This window comes from Salmo salar, chromosome 12 (assembly GCF_965601325.2).
Source record: "Salmo salar chromosome 12, fSalSal1, whole genome shotgun sequence".
In the NCBI taxonomy this organism is placed as follows: domain Eukaryota; kingdom Metazoa; phylum Chordata; class Actinopteri; order Salmoniformes; family Salmonidae; genus Salmo; species Salmo salar.
This window is the reverse complement of record NC_138302.1, coordinates 52,134,997-52,153,247: the sequence shown is the minus strand read 5'-3', so window position 1 is coordinate 52,153,247 and position 18,251 is coordinate 52,134,997. Positions and strand designations below refer to the sequence as shown.

The window sequence follows — 18,251 nt, the reverse complement described above, 5'->3', positions numbered from 1 at the left end:
AATATAACTTTTTGGTAAAAACTCAACTCGTCGTGTTTGGAGGACAAAGAATGCTGAGTTGCATCCAAAGAACACCATACCTACTGTGAAGCATGGGGTGGAAACATCATGCTTTGGGGCTGTTTTTCTGCAAAGGGACCAGGACGACTGATCCGTGTAAAGCAAAGAATGAATGGGGCCATGTATCGTGAGATTTTGAGTGAAAACCTTCTTCCATCAGCAAGGGCATTGAAGATGAAACGTGGCTGGGTCTTTCAGCATGACAATGATCCCAAACACACCGCCCGGGCAACGAAGGAGTGGCTTCGTAAGAAGCATTTCAAGGTCCTGGAGTGGCCTAGCCAGTCTCCAGATCTCAACCCCATAGAAAACCTTTGGAGGGAGTTGAAAGTCCGTGTTGCCCAGCGACAGCCCCAAAACATCACTGCTCTAGAGGAGATCTCCATGGAGGAATGGGCCAAAATACCAGCAACAGTGTGTGAAAACCTTGTGAAGACTTACAGAATACGTTTGACCTGTGTCATTGCCAACAAAGGGTATATAACAAAGTATTGAGATAAACTTTTGTTATTCACCAAATACTTATTTTCCACCATAATTTGCAAATAAATTCATTAAAAATCCTACAATGTGATTTTCAGGATTTTTTTTCCTCATTTTGTCTGTCATAGTTGAAGTGTACCTATGATGAAAATTACAGGCCTCTCTCATCTTTTTAAGTGGGAGAACTTGCACAATTCGTGGCTGACTAAATACTTTTTTGCCCCACTGTAAGTCAGTAGTTGACATCCATCCATGTCTGAGGACGTCGGGAGATGACATCAAAACCAGCCACTAAGGGCAACTATTACCTTCAAGTAGGATTTTGTTTTGCTAAGACATTGTGGATGGGGGTGGCAGATGAGCATAGGCATCTGGTTCTAAAGGTTGCATGTTCAAATCCAGCAATAATATATATTTTTTTGAATATATATTTTTTTGTATATTGATGTTTTAAGCCTATTTCTAAACTTAACCCTTACCTTAACTATTCAGAGGTAATGCCTAACATTAAGAATTCTAAGTTAATCCCTAAACTAAACCAGAGAATTTGGTGTTTGGAACAACTTCGAAATTTGACATTTGAGAAACATGGATGAACGTCTAATTCTGAAGTGAGACTGTGAGAACATGTTGGATTTTGAACATTCAAAGCAACTGGGAAACGTCCATTCCAGGCATTGCTGTCACCTTAGCTTGATACATAACTTCTGAGTGATAGGAACCACAAGCACCACCAACCATCAGCCTATACCACTGTAGCCATGTCAGCAAATAACTGCTGTTTGAACACACTCAAATCCAATTTGGTCACTTGTAACTTGCTATTTGGAAAGTCACTATTCCAAAATAGAATTAAAAAAACTAAACGGATTTGAGCATTAAGGCCTGCAGTGTGAACAAGGCCTTAGAAAAGAGTGTTAGTCTGTGTTTACACAGGTAGCCCATTTCTGATCTTTTGCCCAATTATTGGCAAAATAGCTGATCTGATTGGTCAAAAGACCAATTATTGGAAAAATAATCGAATTGGGCTCATGCACGCATGCAGACACACACACACACACACACACACACACACACACACACACACACACATACAGTACCAATCAAAAGTTTGGACACACCTATTTATTCATGGGGTTTTCTTTATTTTTACTATTTTCTACATTGTAGAATAATAGTTAAGACATCACAACTATGAAATAACACATATGAAATCATGTAGTAACCAAAAAAGTGTTAAACAAATCTAAATATATTTTAGATTTGAGATTCTTCAAAGTAGCCAACCTTTGATGACAGCTTTGCACACTCTTGGCATTCTCTCAATGAGTTCGTCACCTGGAATGCATTTCAATTAACAGGTGTGTCTTGTTAAAAGTTAATTTGTGGAATTTCTTTCTTTCTTAATGCGTTTGAGCCAATAAGTTGTGTTGTGACAAGGTAGGGTTGGTATACAGAAGATAGCCCTATTTGGTAAAAGACCAATTCCATATTATGGCAAGAACAGCTCAAATAAGCAAAGAGAAATGACAATCCATCATTACTTTAAGACATGAAGGTCAGTCAATCCGGAAAATGTCAAGAACTTTGAAAGTTTCTTCAAGTGCAGTCGCAAAAACCATCAACTGCTATGATGAAACTGGCTCTCATGAGGACCGCCATAGGAAAGGAAGACCCAGAGTTACCTCTGCTGCAGAGGATATGTTCATTAGAGTTACCAGCCTAAGAAATTGCAGCCCAAATAAATGCTTCACAGAGTTCAAGTAACAGACACATCTCAACATCAACTGTTCAGAGGAGACTGTGTGAATCAAGCCTTCATGGTTGAATTTCTGAAGAAAAATACACTACTAAAAGACAATCTGTCCTTTGGTCTAATAAGTCCCAATTTGAGATTTTTGGTTCCAACCGCAGTGTCTTTGTGAGACGCAGAGTAGGTGAATGGTTTGTGCTTAGTGGGACTATAATTTGTTTTTCAACAGGACAATGACCCAACACACCTCCAGGCAGGGTGAGGGCTATTTGACCAAGAAGGAGAGTGATGGAGTGCTGCATCAGATGACCTGGCCTCCACAATCACCCAGCCTCAACACAATTGAGATGGTTTGAGATGAGTTGGACCGCAGAGTGAAGGAAAAGCAGACAACAAGTGCTCAGCATATGTGGGAACTCCTTCAAGACGGTTGGAAAAGCATTCCAGGTGAAACTGGTTGAGAGAATGCCAAGAGTGTGCAAAGCTGTCGTCAAGGCAAAGGGTGGCTACTTTGATTAATCTAAAATCTCAAATATATTTTGATTTGTTTAACACTTTTTTGGTTACTACATTATTCCAAATGTGTTATTTCATCGTTTTGATGTCTTCACTATTGTTCTACAATGTAGACAATAGTACAAATAAAGAAAAACCCTTGAATGAGTAGGTGTGTCCAAACTTTTGACTGCTACTGTACATACATATATCTAAATAATAATCTCAATGAATAACCTGAGTTCATATTACTGCCATTTAAAGGCCTGCCTCCTGGTAATAGCTACACTGAGCCATTACCATTGCCGACCATCCGGCACAGTGGGAATATACACAACACAACACAAGCAAAAGGCCACATCCATAAATAAACACATTAATTTGTAAGGCTGACTTTTGCAATTAGGACTGCAAGGGGAAATATATCGCTGAGAAACCCTTTAACGAGCTTCCGTGATACCGCCTTGATCTTCACAAAGAATCCCCCTCCATTTCATCGTTCAAAAAGTGAGGGGAAAATACAGAGTGGGTAATGGCTATAGAGTGTCATAAAACCCCAAGGCAATTAAAAGTGGTCATTTTTCACCCCCCTCTAAATTCTGTAGCACTTAATCTGCCCAATTTGATTACGAACGGCACAAATTAAACAATAAAGAGCTGTCTAATGACAAATTAATTATGGGGAGCAGAAGGGGAGCTGGGCCGGGGCTGGGGCAATACGTCAGCATCTGTGGCAGACAGCGTCTGCCCATAAGGGAGACAAAGTGCCTTCCCGTCCATGTGGTCCCGCACTGATAGGGCCTTCATCACAGATCAGTAGATCCACGGACCATAAATGCCGGGCCATAATTGAAAATGCCAAAATCAATAGCGCTGACAGGCTTTAATTAAATTAAATATATCTACTGCAGGGATGGGGTTCCGACTGTGGTGCCGCTGGCCCCAATGACCTCGCTGAGAACTAACTCTCTCTCTGTATGCATGTAGTGTGTGTGTGTGTGTGTGTGTGTGTGTGTGTGTGTGTGTGTGTGTGTGTGTGTGTGTGTGTGTGTGTGTGTGTGTGTGTGTGTGTGTGTGTGTGTCTGTGTGTGTGGATAGCCATGTGTGCTCTATGTGCATAGTGTGTGTATGGGTTGGACAGGAAATGTCATCATATGTCTTGGCAAAATTGTCTACTGCTCTTCTTTACGCCCTACGATGAATATGCATGATTGGCCAGGGAGTCCACTCACCTCCTGGACTCCTTAAAGGGACTTAAACTTTTCTACAAATACTTACATTTCCAACACTCACCATTTGACCATTTGGAAGAAGAAGAAGAAGAATTGCTTGGTACCCTAATTTGTCAGAATCCCTCCTCCATCCATGTGTGGGCTTTGATTCCTGCTCCATTTTCCCCCCATTAGACATGGAGAGGATCTCCAGCGACTTTACCCATGATCCCCCTGGCCACGCGGGGAAACAAAGGGAGGCAGAGGACGTCACCTGTGGCAAAGCATGGCTCCTAGTCATTTCAAGCTTTGCCCCACATTTAAAGGATTAGGGGGGCTGGAGTCAGCACAGGGTCACTGGGAGGGAGAGGGGTTGACAATGGGGCTAGGGTTGGGTAGATCAACCCCCTCTAGATAAACTTGGGCTGCAGACTATTGAGTCTTGTGAGATTATGTTGGAGTCAAGTATGCTACATTGTGATCTGGGGGACAGGAGAGGAGTGTTGCCATGCATAGCCGACAACCCCCCCCCCCCCCCCCCCCTTTACGGATACCTTGTTGTTTTGGTTTTCTCCAGTCTTGCTTATTTTGCTCAGATCTAAGGAGGGAATAAACCAAAATGGGGGCTTGGGGGCTGGCGTATAGTGTGGCACTAGAATGTAAAGACAAGATTAGAATGCAGTTATCACAATTGGCACCTCTATGACTCCCTTATTACCAATTAGATCAAAGTTGTTTTTCACTTGAGCATTGATGATTCAATGATGATTCAGCAATTCATTAAAAGTTGTCTAGATTATCATAGTTGTTGTTCAGATATGCATTTGAACCCTTGATTGGGAGAATTATTATAGTTTCTGGGTTGCAAGGGAGGTAGCAGAAGCTACATTTTCAGAAAGACATTAATATCATATTATATTTCTTTATTTGTTTGTGAAAAGCCTGTAATTCTAGACTTCATGAAGGAATTTCAAAACCATGCAGCATTGCTGAGATTGTTCAATGAAATACTATATGGCATTTTGGTATTACAATATAATTATAGTAAGCCTAGGTCTAATATGTACAGTATGACATAATGTGCATACAGATGATTTGTAAATAGGGAAGTTTACCCTCATAGTTTCTGAATCTGTTTTCGGTGTATGGTAATTCCAATATTGTGTCAGATGGGGATATTTTGAACAAGGTCTAAGTGTCAACAAAAATGTAAATAAAAACGGCACTTTTGCTGGTCATATCCTCAGGTAAATTGTTCATTTCTATCCCGCGACAAACAATGACAGGAAGAATATGCGATCTATATAGGATTCATATAGAAGGACTTGATTCGTAACATCAAACCTTTTTCAAATTTGAATCGGGATGTAATCGTGTTTCCGTGACAGGAGAGTGCATTTCATGAAAGTCTTGACATGACTATGTTAAACGCAACGTTTTTTTCGAAATTGAAAAAACAGGTGAGTTTAATTCATGACAACAATGTCTAAATCTGTGACGTTAACATGCCCTTTATTTAGAGAATATCGGGAAATACTGTATTTTCAGGCTATTATATCGCTGAAAATAAATTCCTTGAACGTTTTAGAAAATATTTGTCTAGTGGTGTGTAATCCATTACAGAACACGAATAATTGTATAAGGTGATGGGTTTTCGAAATTTCACATAGGCTAATCATGGCAAAGCAAATACCCTTCTAAATGTGTATAGGCCTAAATGCATAGGCCTACTGACATATCTGTCTGTCTGTCTGTCTGTCTGTCTGTCTGTCTGTCTGTCTGTCTGTTCTGTTCTGTTCTGTATTATTATTAATTTATTATTAATTAGTACTAACTGGACTATGTTGAACCCGACATTGAAAGTTTAGGAGGTGACGTTTCGTCAATCAAGCAATTTGTTTTTGGATCATAGGGAATTAATAAGTGACAGCACTCTGATGACCTCATTTACATAATCGTCAGCATCTACGGCTCGTTTTTTTATCCAGCGTCTCGAAATGATTTGTTACTGCAGCTATTGCTTGTGGTGCGCTTATTAGGCCAAACACATTTAATTATGAATACATTTAGCTAGTTCCCAATCAACAAGCGCACTGAGCGTTTGAAGAATGTTGGGGAACGATAAAAACCAAATTCCGTTATTCTCGTTAGTTAAATCAACTATTTGCATGACCTATATCATATTAACCGGGCCAATGGTTTGCAAATGATTTTATTAGTTGGCTTTCTGTTTAATGGAATGAGAGAAATAACGGGCGATCATTCAATTTCACACCAATACCTCGCTTAATTGAGTTATTGAGATGTCGTTGATTGAAGGATGGAAGGTTGTAATTCCAAAGAGCTACGCAATTTTATCTAACACTTACAGAAGATAGGGAAGCCAGACAATAAGGGCAGGGGCGTCAGATTCGGCAGTTCACATCCTGAAATTATTTGTCTTTTCATGTCATCCAGAGGTCATGTGCTTGTAGGAACATATATGGTCAACTGTAAGGTGTGTGCGTGTGTGTGTGTGTGTGTGTGGAGAGAGAGAGAGTTAATGCCGGCTCAGACAAGCTAAATATGAGGGCCAGACAGAGTGCCATATGAAGTGATCATCATTGTTGACTACCCCTATCAATAAAATTATTTATATGCTTTGAAAAAAGTATCATTCCACTTCCTTTTATTACCAACCAAGTGTAATGAATATAGTACTAATAACATCATCATAACAATAATAGCAATAATAAATCATAGTTATTCATGGTTATTCATTAGCCTACTTATTTTCTGAGAGCATTTTGCTATAACATAATGCTTCAATTCCCAAATAACGAAAAGTATCCTCTGCCCTTTTATTAATCCGACACAAACATTTTTTATTGGCATAACAGGAACATACAGGAAGGTGTCTAGGTTAGGCTATATATATCGCTATATATACCGATATTTTTTGCTCACTTTCATTAACTTTTCTTAGATGGACGTAAATGTTGCTTAAGGTGTAGAACATTCTAGTTAACACAAAGTTGCGTGTTTCAACAGTATGACTTGTATTTTCAGTAAGGGTAATAAATGACTATTAGGCCTACCATTTTCTCAGCATGGCATGTCCATTGCAAGACAGGCTACCAAAACAGACTTGCGGTACTTCGCCTGCATTCGCTTGACGGATGACAGACTCCCTTGCAAATTATGAGAGTTTCCGAGCATTCGAGGAGACGATGTCACGCAAATATTTCCTTGAATGACACTGGCCTGCGAACAATATTGTCCCCCGCTGCGCAGGCGACAAGCGAACTGAAAACCCCTTTCTTTACCACGAGAGATTTTTTCCGTCACCGTAGGGACACTCTCATCCCTGTCACCCGTGAAAGGTGAGGAGATGAATGGTGAATGCGTTCACAATCTCGGTTTGTACTTGGCGAATTTGTTAAACTTTGAGACGTGAATATGCGGAGTATAGCCACATTTTCTATGCATGAGATGATAAAGCTCCTTTCACCTGTAGTTTTTTCATCACAGTATTCATTATTACGCGCTGGTTTCCTTTCGGGATGAATTCATCGTTCACTTTTGAAGAATTGTTAGCAGATGTTTTTAAAGCAAGAAACCGTATAACATATGATAGGCTGGGTGCCTGGGTGAAATCCGAAGCAACATTTTCAAATGTGAAAATCAATATTAAATTGGTCGATTCCATTGTCACAAAAGTGATGAATAACGTAGGGACCTATATTTTCAGAATGTTTTGCTTAAAGTTTTTATTTTTACGAATAGCCTATATAAATAGCGTATACTCAAGAGCATACTAACGCACTACACTAAATACATCCATGCAACATATAGCCTACACATAGGCTACTTGTCAGTACTTTTTTAATTAAATATGCTTTATTTAGGCTTATTTTCAAGAAGGCGTAATGTGCTTGGATTTGAGAAAGGCAATATCAGTCAAACTTACCGTGATTATATTATCATTATAGAGTGATGTAAATGCCGACACACACGCACACACGCTCGAGCGTAAATTACCCATACATTGATGTAAAGTCATAAATATCCTGATTGAGGACATATTGCGCAATTGGTGTGAAAGACCGTAGATGCCTATGTAGGATACCATGTGTCCGTCGCAAAATTTGAAGATTCCCTCTTCCTGTACTCCACTTCAAATCTATCTTCATGACTTCATTGGTTTGTTGTGTCAGTAAGAAAGGCGACTTTGAACATACACCTGCCAACTGCGCCAATAGATTTCAGGCGAGCCTGCAAGCCTTGGAGACTGCATGTCATGTTGAAGCCTAAATGACCATGAGGCATTGTTACTTACTGGCAACAAAGTGCCTCGTTACGCCTGATTGAGCTAATTGCTTTGAAATATGATACATTATCTATAATTATGGAGATCTTGGAGGAGACTGTCGGCTGTCCCTTTAATCTTTCTGAAGTGCATCATAATGTCGAGATCAAATTAATTTAGGCCACTCAAAATTGGACATTCCATTCTGGGATAAGCGCTAGGATTTCTTAAAGAGACAGGTTCAGGGAATGTGTCATGACAAAAGTTCACCAGAGTTCGAAACAACCCATTTGTGGTTTAGTGATAGGTGTTATGTCCATAAGGCGTCAACTATACGTGCGCTCATTGACTATTTTATCAAAATGCATAGAAAAAGAACCTCATAGTATTTGGATATCCTGCCACTGTCATATACTTCAACATCCACAAAAGGGTCAGCTAAACTGAAACTAAGCTATAATATTCACATCACATGCAACGTGATGTTTTGGTTTTAAAACCTGAGAATACAGATCAGTCAGCTCGTCATATAAGCAATGTGGCCAGACGAAAGTCATTTACTTTCACCAAGTGCAAATATTTTGCCTGAAATGCCTTTTGACATCAGCAGTGGCTTTTATGTCTTTTAAGTCAAAACTGACAGACTTTGCATGAAAAGGGTTAAGACAACTTTCAGAGGCGACCACAATGGCCCTTTGTCTCGCCTCCCTGCCTCTTGACTCCGAATCAAAGGTAGTTTATAAAGTTAAACAAAGCTCCGATGAGGCTTACAGTTGTTTTGTATCTCAGCTCAGCCCTCATTTGTTGCCTCGGGATTTAAATAAAATGTTATGGTAATCGTCTTTTCCATGGCACATAATCATTTTGAAAGGGCAGTGTCTGGGATTCTAATTTTCCTCCAGCACTATCCCTCTGTTCACAACGCAAATAAACTGAAGTAAACAAAGAGATTGTCTTTACCCAGGGCTCTTGGCGCTCTTCGAGGTGCAATTTCACATACTACATAAAGTCCCTCCTTTCTCATTTTCTGTGTCCTCTCTACAGCCAAAACCGGGTGAAATGTGCAGTCGCTTGACTAGACGTGGTACTGTATAGACTATCATCTGTGACTATTTGTGTTTACGCGCGAGGACCATTTTATGAGTACGTTTTCGAGGATGGAGAAGTGCGCGGGAGCCGAAGACTCGTCGCAGGACTCAACTTCAAACAGACCTGCAACACAAGAGGTCCCAGTGACTTCAAAGAAAGAGAGAGCGCGGTGCACGCAGTGTCACTCAATCTAGGTCAAAAGTGTTTCCCAAATATGCATAGTTGCAAATGTGTTTTGCCCTGAGAACCGGATGTAGAATGAAGGAAACGCTAAATTACCCATTTGTGTGAAATTGTATCAGGTATAACCAATGATTAGCCAATTTATCCCAAAACAAAAGTAGAATTTACAGTTAATGATGGATATTACATGTAGGGTAGGCCTGTATAATACACCTAACAACCGTAGAAATAATGGATAGGCTACCTCAAACATCACTCCTAAATCATGTCACTTTGAATGGTGTAATTACACAACAACAAGAATTTACGCTCAAGAGTTGAGACAGCTTCAGAGCTAAATCACCACGTTCCCCTACTAAACGCTGTAGGGATGCCTATAGCCTACGTTACTTCCGAGGACTCTCTGAAAATAACTAGTAGGAAGCATTTACCTTTTCTTCTGAGTAGCCTACTATTACACCAGCTAGTATCCTATTTAAATAGCTGGAAATGGCGTGCGATCGGCTGAGAAAGCTAATTTTTTTTAATGCTGAATAGTGTCCCAAGGCTAGGGCGGGCAAGGAAGAGGCGGGTTGCGCTCTTGATGCTGGTTAAAGATTTTCAATAGTCTCCCTAAAGTCGAGCGCTTTGATCATGCCGCTGCTGGCGCCTAAAAACAACATAACTTGTCTGACTATTAGAGGGACTGACACATCTTGACAGATTGTTTATACTTAGCAATTAGCGACGCAGACGCTTTCCAGAGAGCTAAACAGACCACATGAAATACGAACAGTACACAATTGAGATAGCATTAAGCGCTTCATTTTAGTGAAGAGAAAATGAAAAGAAAGTATAGCTTACTCTATAGAGTTATAGGCTTAGTTATAATTGCATAACTATGTGTCACGGTCATTAATAAATCAATTTGAGGTAAATAATGGAGATCAAACATTAAAGTAACTGAGAAAACGTTGGCCCTATCTCGCTATATATAAAAAGCGGATACAGCTACTATCCTATTAGAATATAGATTTTCGAAGTATTCCCAAAGTAGACAGGTGGACTAAATCAATGACAGTCGTAGGTTAAATCGAACATAGGCTCCACGGTTGCCTCCATGACTCCAAATAATTGTAGACTTTAATGGATGTAGTCAAAGGGAAAGATCCCAGTGATCCCTCCCCCAAGCCCGATAATTACCCCTAAATGACTGCGAAGGCCTGTGTGTTTCAATATGATTAGAGCCCTGCAGCCATCAATAAAAATTGCTCTGCAAAAGGCCGATCACATAAACGAAGGCAGTAAACGTTAGGCCACATTCGAGAGTTTCTACTTTAACTGTTGAACGTAATAGCAACATAAAGTCGTAAGACATATGATAAAGTAGTATAATAGTGTAAATACCTATAGTAGCCTATATAATGCTTTGATAATAATTTCAATATAACATGACGCTTATCACGTCCTCTGATAAACCCATTTTTGTGACAGCACAAGCAGCAATTACACAGTTACTGATATACTACTGCAAGAGTGCCACCACCACCACATTAATAATAACAATAGCACCCAATAAGATTGTTAATAATAATAATAATAATATTTTCTATAAAATTGATTCTATTGAAAATAATAACATGTTTTCATTCCTGTTGCTAATTGAATGTCTACCATGCCCAATTAAGTATTTGCACAAGGTTTGTTCATTTCAAGTTGTAAAATGTAGCCTAAAATTGTTTACTTCCCCCTGCCAGTCAAATAGCCAAGCTTCTCATCACATCAATTGTGGCTGAGGTTCCTGCTCAACTAGAATCTCTATGTCCCACCCACCTCACTTCTGATTGGAGGGTGGCGTCCCCACGCCTGCCTTATAGCACTGCTCACCAGTGTGTTCAGATAAACATGAGGATGCCATCAGCATAGGTGCACGTGAGAAATTTCTGTCACTCTACTTTTCGATACTTCGAGTGTTTACCTCCAAGTGAAGGCCAAACCTGTATGGCCCCAACTATTACCATGTCAGCTTTATCCATTGGCTTGAAAACTGAAGACATTCATTCGCGTTCGGTTGTCGTTGGAAAAGGCGAGATGCAGACCAATTTGATCGTGATGGCCGAGGAGACAGCGATCAAGCCCAAAGTTGCGATTCTTCCCTTCAGCGTCGAGGCTCTGATGGCTGATAGGAAACCGAACAGAGACTTGACATCTCCAGAAAGATCATCCATGGCGGGGACGTCCCAGGCGCTAGGCTCACGGATGGGCTCGCTTTCGAGTCTGGATAACTCGGTCCCCTCCTTGGCCATCGGGTTGCCGTTCTCGGTAGGCGACATTATGAACATGCAAGAGGACGCATTGGTTAAACCCGAGAGTCCAGAAAGTCAAGACCGAAATTCTTGGATACAGAGCCCTCGCTTTTCGCCTACTCCACGTAAGTTTTTTTTAAATTTCTATTTATCCTTCCATAATGCGTGAGTAAATTGGGTGAAAAGTTTTGTATGATTTAAACCAACGTATTGATTGTGGGAATTTTAGTTTGTCATATATATTTGCAGTTTAAGCACCAAGTTGGGTATTTTATCACATAGTATTTTCTAACGTCTCCGTTTTTAAGAATTCATAGGCCTTGCCTATATTAAAATGATACTGCAGTTCCATGAAGTGTTTTGGATATAAACTATTTAAAAGTTTAAGGGGTTTATTATGAATTCTACACATCAAAACAACTTTAACTCATCCATGTCTGTCACTCTGAAAGTATGATTTTTGACGATGTTTTCTATCGTGGTTATTGCAGGAAGACTAAGTCCCCCCGCCTGTCCACTGAGAAAGCACAAGACCAACAGAAAGCCCCGGACCCCTTTCACCACGTCCCAGCTCCTGGCTCTGGAGAGGAAGTTTCGCCAGAAGCAGTACCTCTCCATCGCCGAGCGCGCAGAGTTCTCCAGCTCGCTCAACCTGACTGAGACCCAGGTGAAAATATGGTTTCAGAACAGACGAGCCAAAGCCAAGAGGCTCCAGGAGGCAGAACTGGAAAAACTAAAAATGGCAGCCAAGCCAATGCTGCCTCCGGCGTTCGGAATTTCCTTTCCGCTCGGTGCGCATGTCCCCTCGTCGTATGGAGGGTCGCACCACTTCCAGAGGCACTCCCTGCCGATGTCTCCCATGGGACTGTACGCTGCTCATGTCGGATACAGCATGTATCACCTCGCCTGACGTGAAGGAAGGACATATTCTGTGCCATGTTGACTATGAAGTGCTTCAACAAAGACCCACATCGCCAAAAGACTACCTGGTGTTGAATATCACGACAGGATAATCATAAGTAAGGACTGCCTTGTAAAAGTGCTGTCTTCCTCGGTATGTCAAGTATAGTCATCTACTTTGCCATTGGTTTGATGCCATGGTTGATTATTGGGTCACTAAAGCTTAGCTAAGCTCTACCCGAGTCCACTAAAAACTTAAACCATGCGAAAGTTTTACTCATTGGGTTTTGCACCAACACACATAAGACCCCGAAGGTAGGTTGGGCTCTCATCACTTATGTGAACTGCTGTCACTGCAGACTAAGGATAACTAAGATGGTATATTTTCACTTGCATTCGTGTCAATGCGTAAAATAGTGGGTTACATAATCCAATGTCAATTAATGCTCTTTGTTAAATTCGGAGAAACACAGCATTTAAAAAACAATATTATAACAACACTGTCTGTTGTTTGAATGATTCCCTTCGGAAGGGATTTGTGTACTGTAAACTACTGTATATTTGAAAAATACCCTCATTTATATTGAATATATTTGTGACATAAATTAACAATAAATGGTTTATTCTTTTTCATTAAGCAGTTGCTCATGTTGATTGGCAGTACACACGACTAGATTCAGTGCTTGGCTTGGGATGAGAGGTGCAGGAGCTGTCGGTCAGTTAGACTACGTTCACCATAATCCCCAAATGACATTATGCTACAGAGACCTCTGATTGTTCACCGTTAAGGGTTCATACACATTTTTGACAGATGGAATTTCATGACTTTTCCATGACTTCTCATGACTTTGAACCACATTTCCATTGGTGGCGTCTCTATGTAGCCAGTCTAGATTAGCCTGTATATAGACCTAATTTAAATTCGAACGTGCCAGCAGTTATTGAGTAGTGCCTATTTATTACATATTAGCTAAATGCAGTGATGACTTCACTGCTTTTAAAATATGAATTTGCTGTTGACATTATGTTTTGTTACACTTTGTTCATTTTAGGCCAAGTTTAGTATCGATAATGATGTGGTGTCAGCGTCAGAAAATATCGAGTTCAATGTTCAATGAGTGTAGACAGTGGTTGGCTACTTAAATAATATTTCTAATGGGAAAATGACTAATATGCTGGGAAAATGTGGGAATAGTAGTCTATATTTCAGACCAATTTACTCTAAAATGTATTTCATTTTTCTATACATTAATTTAATCAACAAAACGTAGCCCTATATGTTTCTTCAAAAATTGTGACACTTCATTTGAACGCTATTGTTTAATATACATACAAACAATTTAAGCAGGACTTTAGCCTATTATTTCCGGTTGGACTATCATTGTGGAAAAGTAGCCTAATTAAAAAATTAGCCTTTTGAACTTTTAAAAGGCAGAAACCTTGGAAATAAACGCACACAAAGGCGTCGACAAGAATACGCAAATTGCATGCATGCTTTGTCTGTGTGACCATAAGGGAAGCCAGTTTAAAATATCTTTCACCCACGTTTTTTGTTGTTGTCTGTGTGACCAAAGGGGTAGCCAGTTTAAAAATATATTTCACCCACATTTTTGTAGGCCTAATTGTGAAAGAGCAGCCGTTTCTTGAACATTGCAGTCAGTGTAAGTGTAACAGCTATGAATTAGACCTGTCAAATGTCATTTCGCTGAGCAAAACGCGGAATATATTTCTACAGCTGTTGCCCATTGCTTTCAAATAACTCACCCAGATTTTGTTGGCGCCAGGAGAGCTCAGTGAGGACCAACATCTACAACCATCAGTTGTGCAGACGTCAAAACACTCCGGCAAATTAGAGATTGAGTCTATAAGGGCTCAATTGCCTGTAGGCCTAAACGATTCGGTGGAATGTCATTACCGACTATAATTGGACAGGTGACACCTACATTGTGGAGAAGCCACTTCTACGGTGTTAGCCAGCAGACGCGTGTCATTCGACACATAAATACAGGCTACTTGACATTCTTCAGTTGGGCACAGAGAGAAAATATTTTTGAAACCTAATAAAGTCCATGTCAATTGTTGCAATGATGAAGACTTGTAGCAAAATAGGAAAATAGTATTGGCAAATTACTACCCGCTCCCAAATTGAGGTTGCTTTTAACCGGCCATGCCATCCAGGAAGGGGTTAAATTAGAGTAAAATAATTGCTATAATGAGCAAAGGCAATCTTCCGCAGACGAACGCTGGCTCCAGCGAGGCTATAGCTGCAGGCAAGGCAGAACTTTTATCATTCCTAAAATGTCAATGAGGGACTGGCAACGTGCAACAGTTTTCTTCCCTCGCATTTCCTTTCCTTTTCAGCATTCACGCGAATGTATTGGGCGCGTTTGAGTGGTAAGGGTAAAGCAAACCGACTGTAGACGAATGAGTGAGGTCGTGGTGGTGCATCTGCAACTGCCTAAAGTCGGACACTAATGTGGTTTTCCAACAGCAAGGTTTAGATCAACATGGCAGTGTTGCTATTGTTTATGCAAGTGTGTCTTTACAATGTTGAAATAAACATGTCTACAACCACCATATCACACCCTAACAAACTGAAATCATATGTGTAGATTGCACAATTAATTAGTGAGAGAGCGCTTCAAATATCACATTCGTTTGTATATCCACTGAATACACGAATCATGGCAAAGTTGATTCCCAGTTCAGTCATCTCTTTGGTTACGTTTGCATGGGTCAAACAAAAACATTATAATAATTGGTTAGAGTTTCCCACAATCCAGGCAATGGCTGCAGGATGAAGTTGGCAAATAGCAACTGCAGTCAAAACTTCATGACATTTGATCCCATGATTTTAGTCGACTAGGTGCAAGTCGGACAATTTGTATCCCTTTAATGCAACACACTTTGAAAAGGTCACCAACTTGACAAAAGGGAATTGCTTAAACGCGCCCAATGTAAACAAGGCCACGTTTCTGTGGGCGAAAAAAAACTATTATTTCGCCGGATATACAACAATAGATTTATAGGCTACAGCTTTTATGTTATGGTGAAGTTGAATTGCACCGAGGTTCGCTGGAAGATAATAGGTTATATGCCTGCACAGCACTGCCCTACCATAGGCAGTAAAAAGATAGTTTTCTGCGATGTGCAGGCTTGTAACGTGCGTTGTGGCGAGTCCCTCGACGCTCAATTTCACCCAGTAGGCATCAATTAATAAGTAAGTAATGACAATAAGTTGAGAAATCACACGGATGAACGCTCTGTCTGAATGGGAAAAAAACTTCACACAAAAGAGCCAAAGGGGATCTGTCGGTTCTTTCAAGAAGATTGTCTTTCTTTCGTTTCCCCCTCTATCTTGCCTGAAGCCAAAAAGCAAACCAAGCTCACTTGTTTATATCTTCCAAAGGATCACAACGGGTAGGCCTACAGCGAGGAGAGAAACAGCATTTCGTTTCTTGCCCCTCATAGGCGTCAGACCCCACTGGCAAGGGAGAAGGATGGCAATTATTTTAGTGCCTGTCTGGGATTGTGGTAAAATAAACTCAATAAACTCATTGCATATGAAGTTATACAACACAGTTATACAATAGTGTCGAGGCAGAAACAGGCAGCTTCCTCTGTTGACCTGAATTTATTTAAAACGGATCATATTTAGACTATTGTCTTTATAGAGTAGGCTATTGTTGATTATGCTTATTTACTTTTAAAATATTAAGCGGATCACTTCACCATGGTGGGTAATCAGAATATTATATTTAAACATTTTCTCTCACGATGCCACGTTTTTTGCTGTCTAATGTGTTTCAGAATTGACGCTGTTTGATAGGCTATGGACATTGTGGTCCAGGTAATTTCAATAACGCATATAGGTAAATGCATATAGGCAATAGGTAAATGAACACCCTCATTTAAAAAAAAAATTAACCATTTGATTACAAGCATTAGGCCTATAATGAGATATTTCCAATCCTTTATCAAAATATGAGCAAGGAATATTATACTCTCAGGCTCATTCAAGCGGCTGCCTATACTTTACTTGAGTGGCAGCGCAGCAGTCCTATTATCCTCATACAGGCAATGTGTAACGTTTGTCTGGCGGCAGTTAGCCTATAGCTATAGCGGTTGAGAGCGTTGTACCAGTAACCGAAAGGTAGCTTGTTCAAATCCCCGAGCCGATAGATGAAAAATCTGTCGATGTTCCCTTGAGCAAGGCACTTAGCCCTAATTGCCCCTGTGAGTCTCTCTGGATAAGAGCGTCTGCTAAATGACTGAAATGTAGCTTTAATGTAAAAATGTTTGTGTCTGGAAAAATATATTTGAGAAAATGATTGTTCAATTTACAAACAGTTTACCTATTGGCTCAAAGTTGAGCATTCAAAACACTGTTGCATGACCATGGGTTATGACATGGTCCATCCATCCAAATGGATTATTGCGATATGCGCATTGTATCAATAAATCATCACGAATAGCCACCAAAACTACAATTGACCAATTCAAACCTATAACGCAAGCAAAATCGCTCACATAAATGGTGCTCTCACATAAAGGCCTATGTGTCCACCACACATTAAAATGGCCCTTATTGTAGGCTAGAATAATACAGTTATTATAACTAGGCCTATTCATATTATCATCAATCTTACTGTCGTTATTTTTGTCATGTATAGTTAGTTATTAGATATACAGTATATAGGCTATAGGAAATTCCCGTTAATGGACAAACTGACGCTCGTTTGAATTAGTTTATAACTGGGTCACATAACATTTTACAAGTTGCATTAATGCCATGACTATATTTTTCTTACGCTTGTAGCCTGCAATACAATATAAGTCACTGAACCAGAATTTGTACAGTTTGATTGAATCAGTATTTTATGTAGTTTGTGCAGTCACGCATAATCTGAGTCCACATATTGTAGAGGTTAATAACCTATACACGTTTCAAGGTCACATGCAGGATACAGCAGGTGTAATCCAGTACAGTGAAATGCTTAACGTCTGAGCTCTTTCCCAACAATGCACAATAAAGGTAGTAATATAGATACGAAAAACACGTGATATGAGTGCAAATTTAAAAAATGAACACGATAATGCAGTTACAGTGCCTTCAGAAAGTATTTATACCCCTTGACTTTTTTCACATTTTGTTGTGTTTTAGAGCCTGAATGTATGAATTTAACATGTATTAATGATTTCTTTCTCTATCGACTATCTACATACAATGCCCTATAATGACAAAGTGAAAACATGTTTTCAGAAATCTTAGTAAATTTATTGAAAATGAAGTACAGAAATATCTAATTAACATAAGTATTCCCAACCCTAAACTAATACTTTGCAGACTCAACTTTGGCAGTGATTACAGCTGTGACTCTTTCTGGGTAAGTCTCTAAGAGCTTTCCACACCTGGATTGTGCAACATTTGCTCAGTATTATTTTCATAATTCTTCAAGCTCTGTCAAATTGGTTGCTGATCATTGTTAGGCAACCATTTTCAG

General features: G+C 39.9%; 1 protein-coding gene across 1 annotated transcript; it reads left to right on the top strand.

The window, feature by feature from the left end:
* Positions 1–11,441: 11,441 nt before the first annotated feature.
* On the top strand, positions 11,442–13,384 carry msx1a (muscle segment homeobox 1a). The gene is made up of 2 exons (XM_014132064.3): positions 11,442–11,972; positions 12,339–13,384. The coding sequence occupies exons 1-2, from the start codon at positions 11,543–11,545 to the stop codon at positions 12,755–12,757; spliced, it is 849 nt and encodes a 282-aa protein (XP_013987539.1). The 5' UTR covers positions 11,442–11,542; the 3' UTR covers positions 12,758–13,384.
* The last annotated feature ends 4,867 nt before the right edge of the window (positions 13,385–18,251 follow it).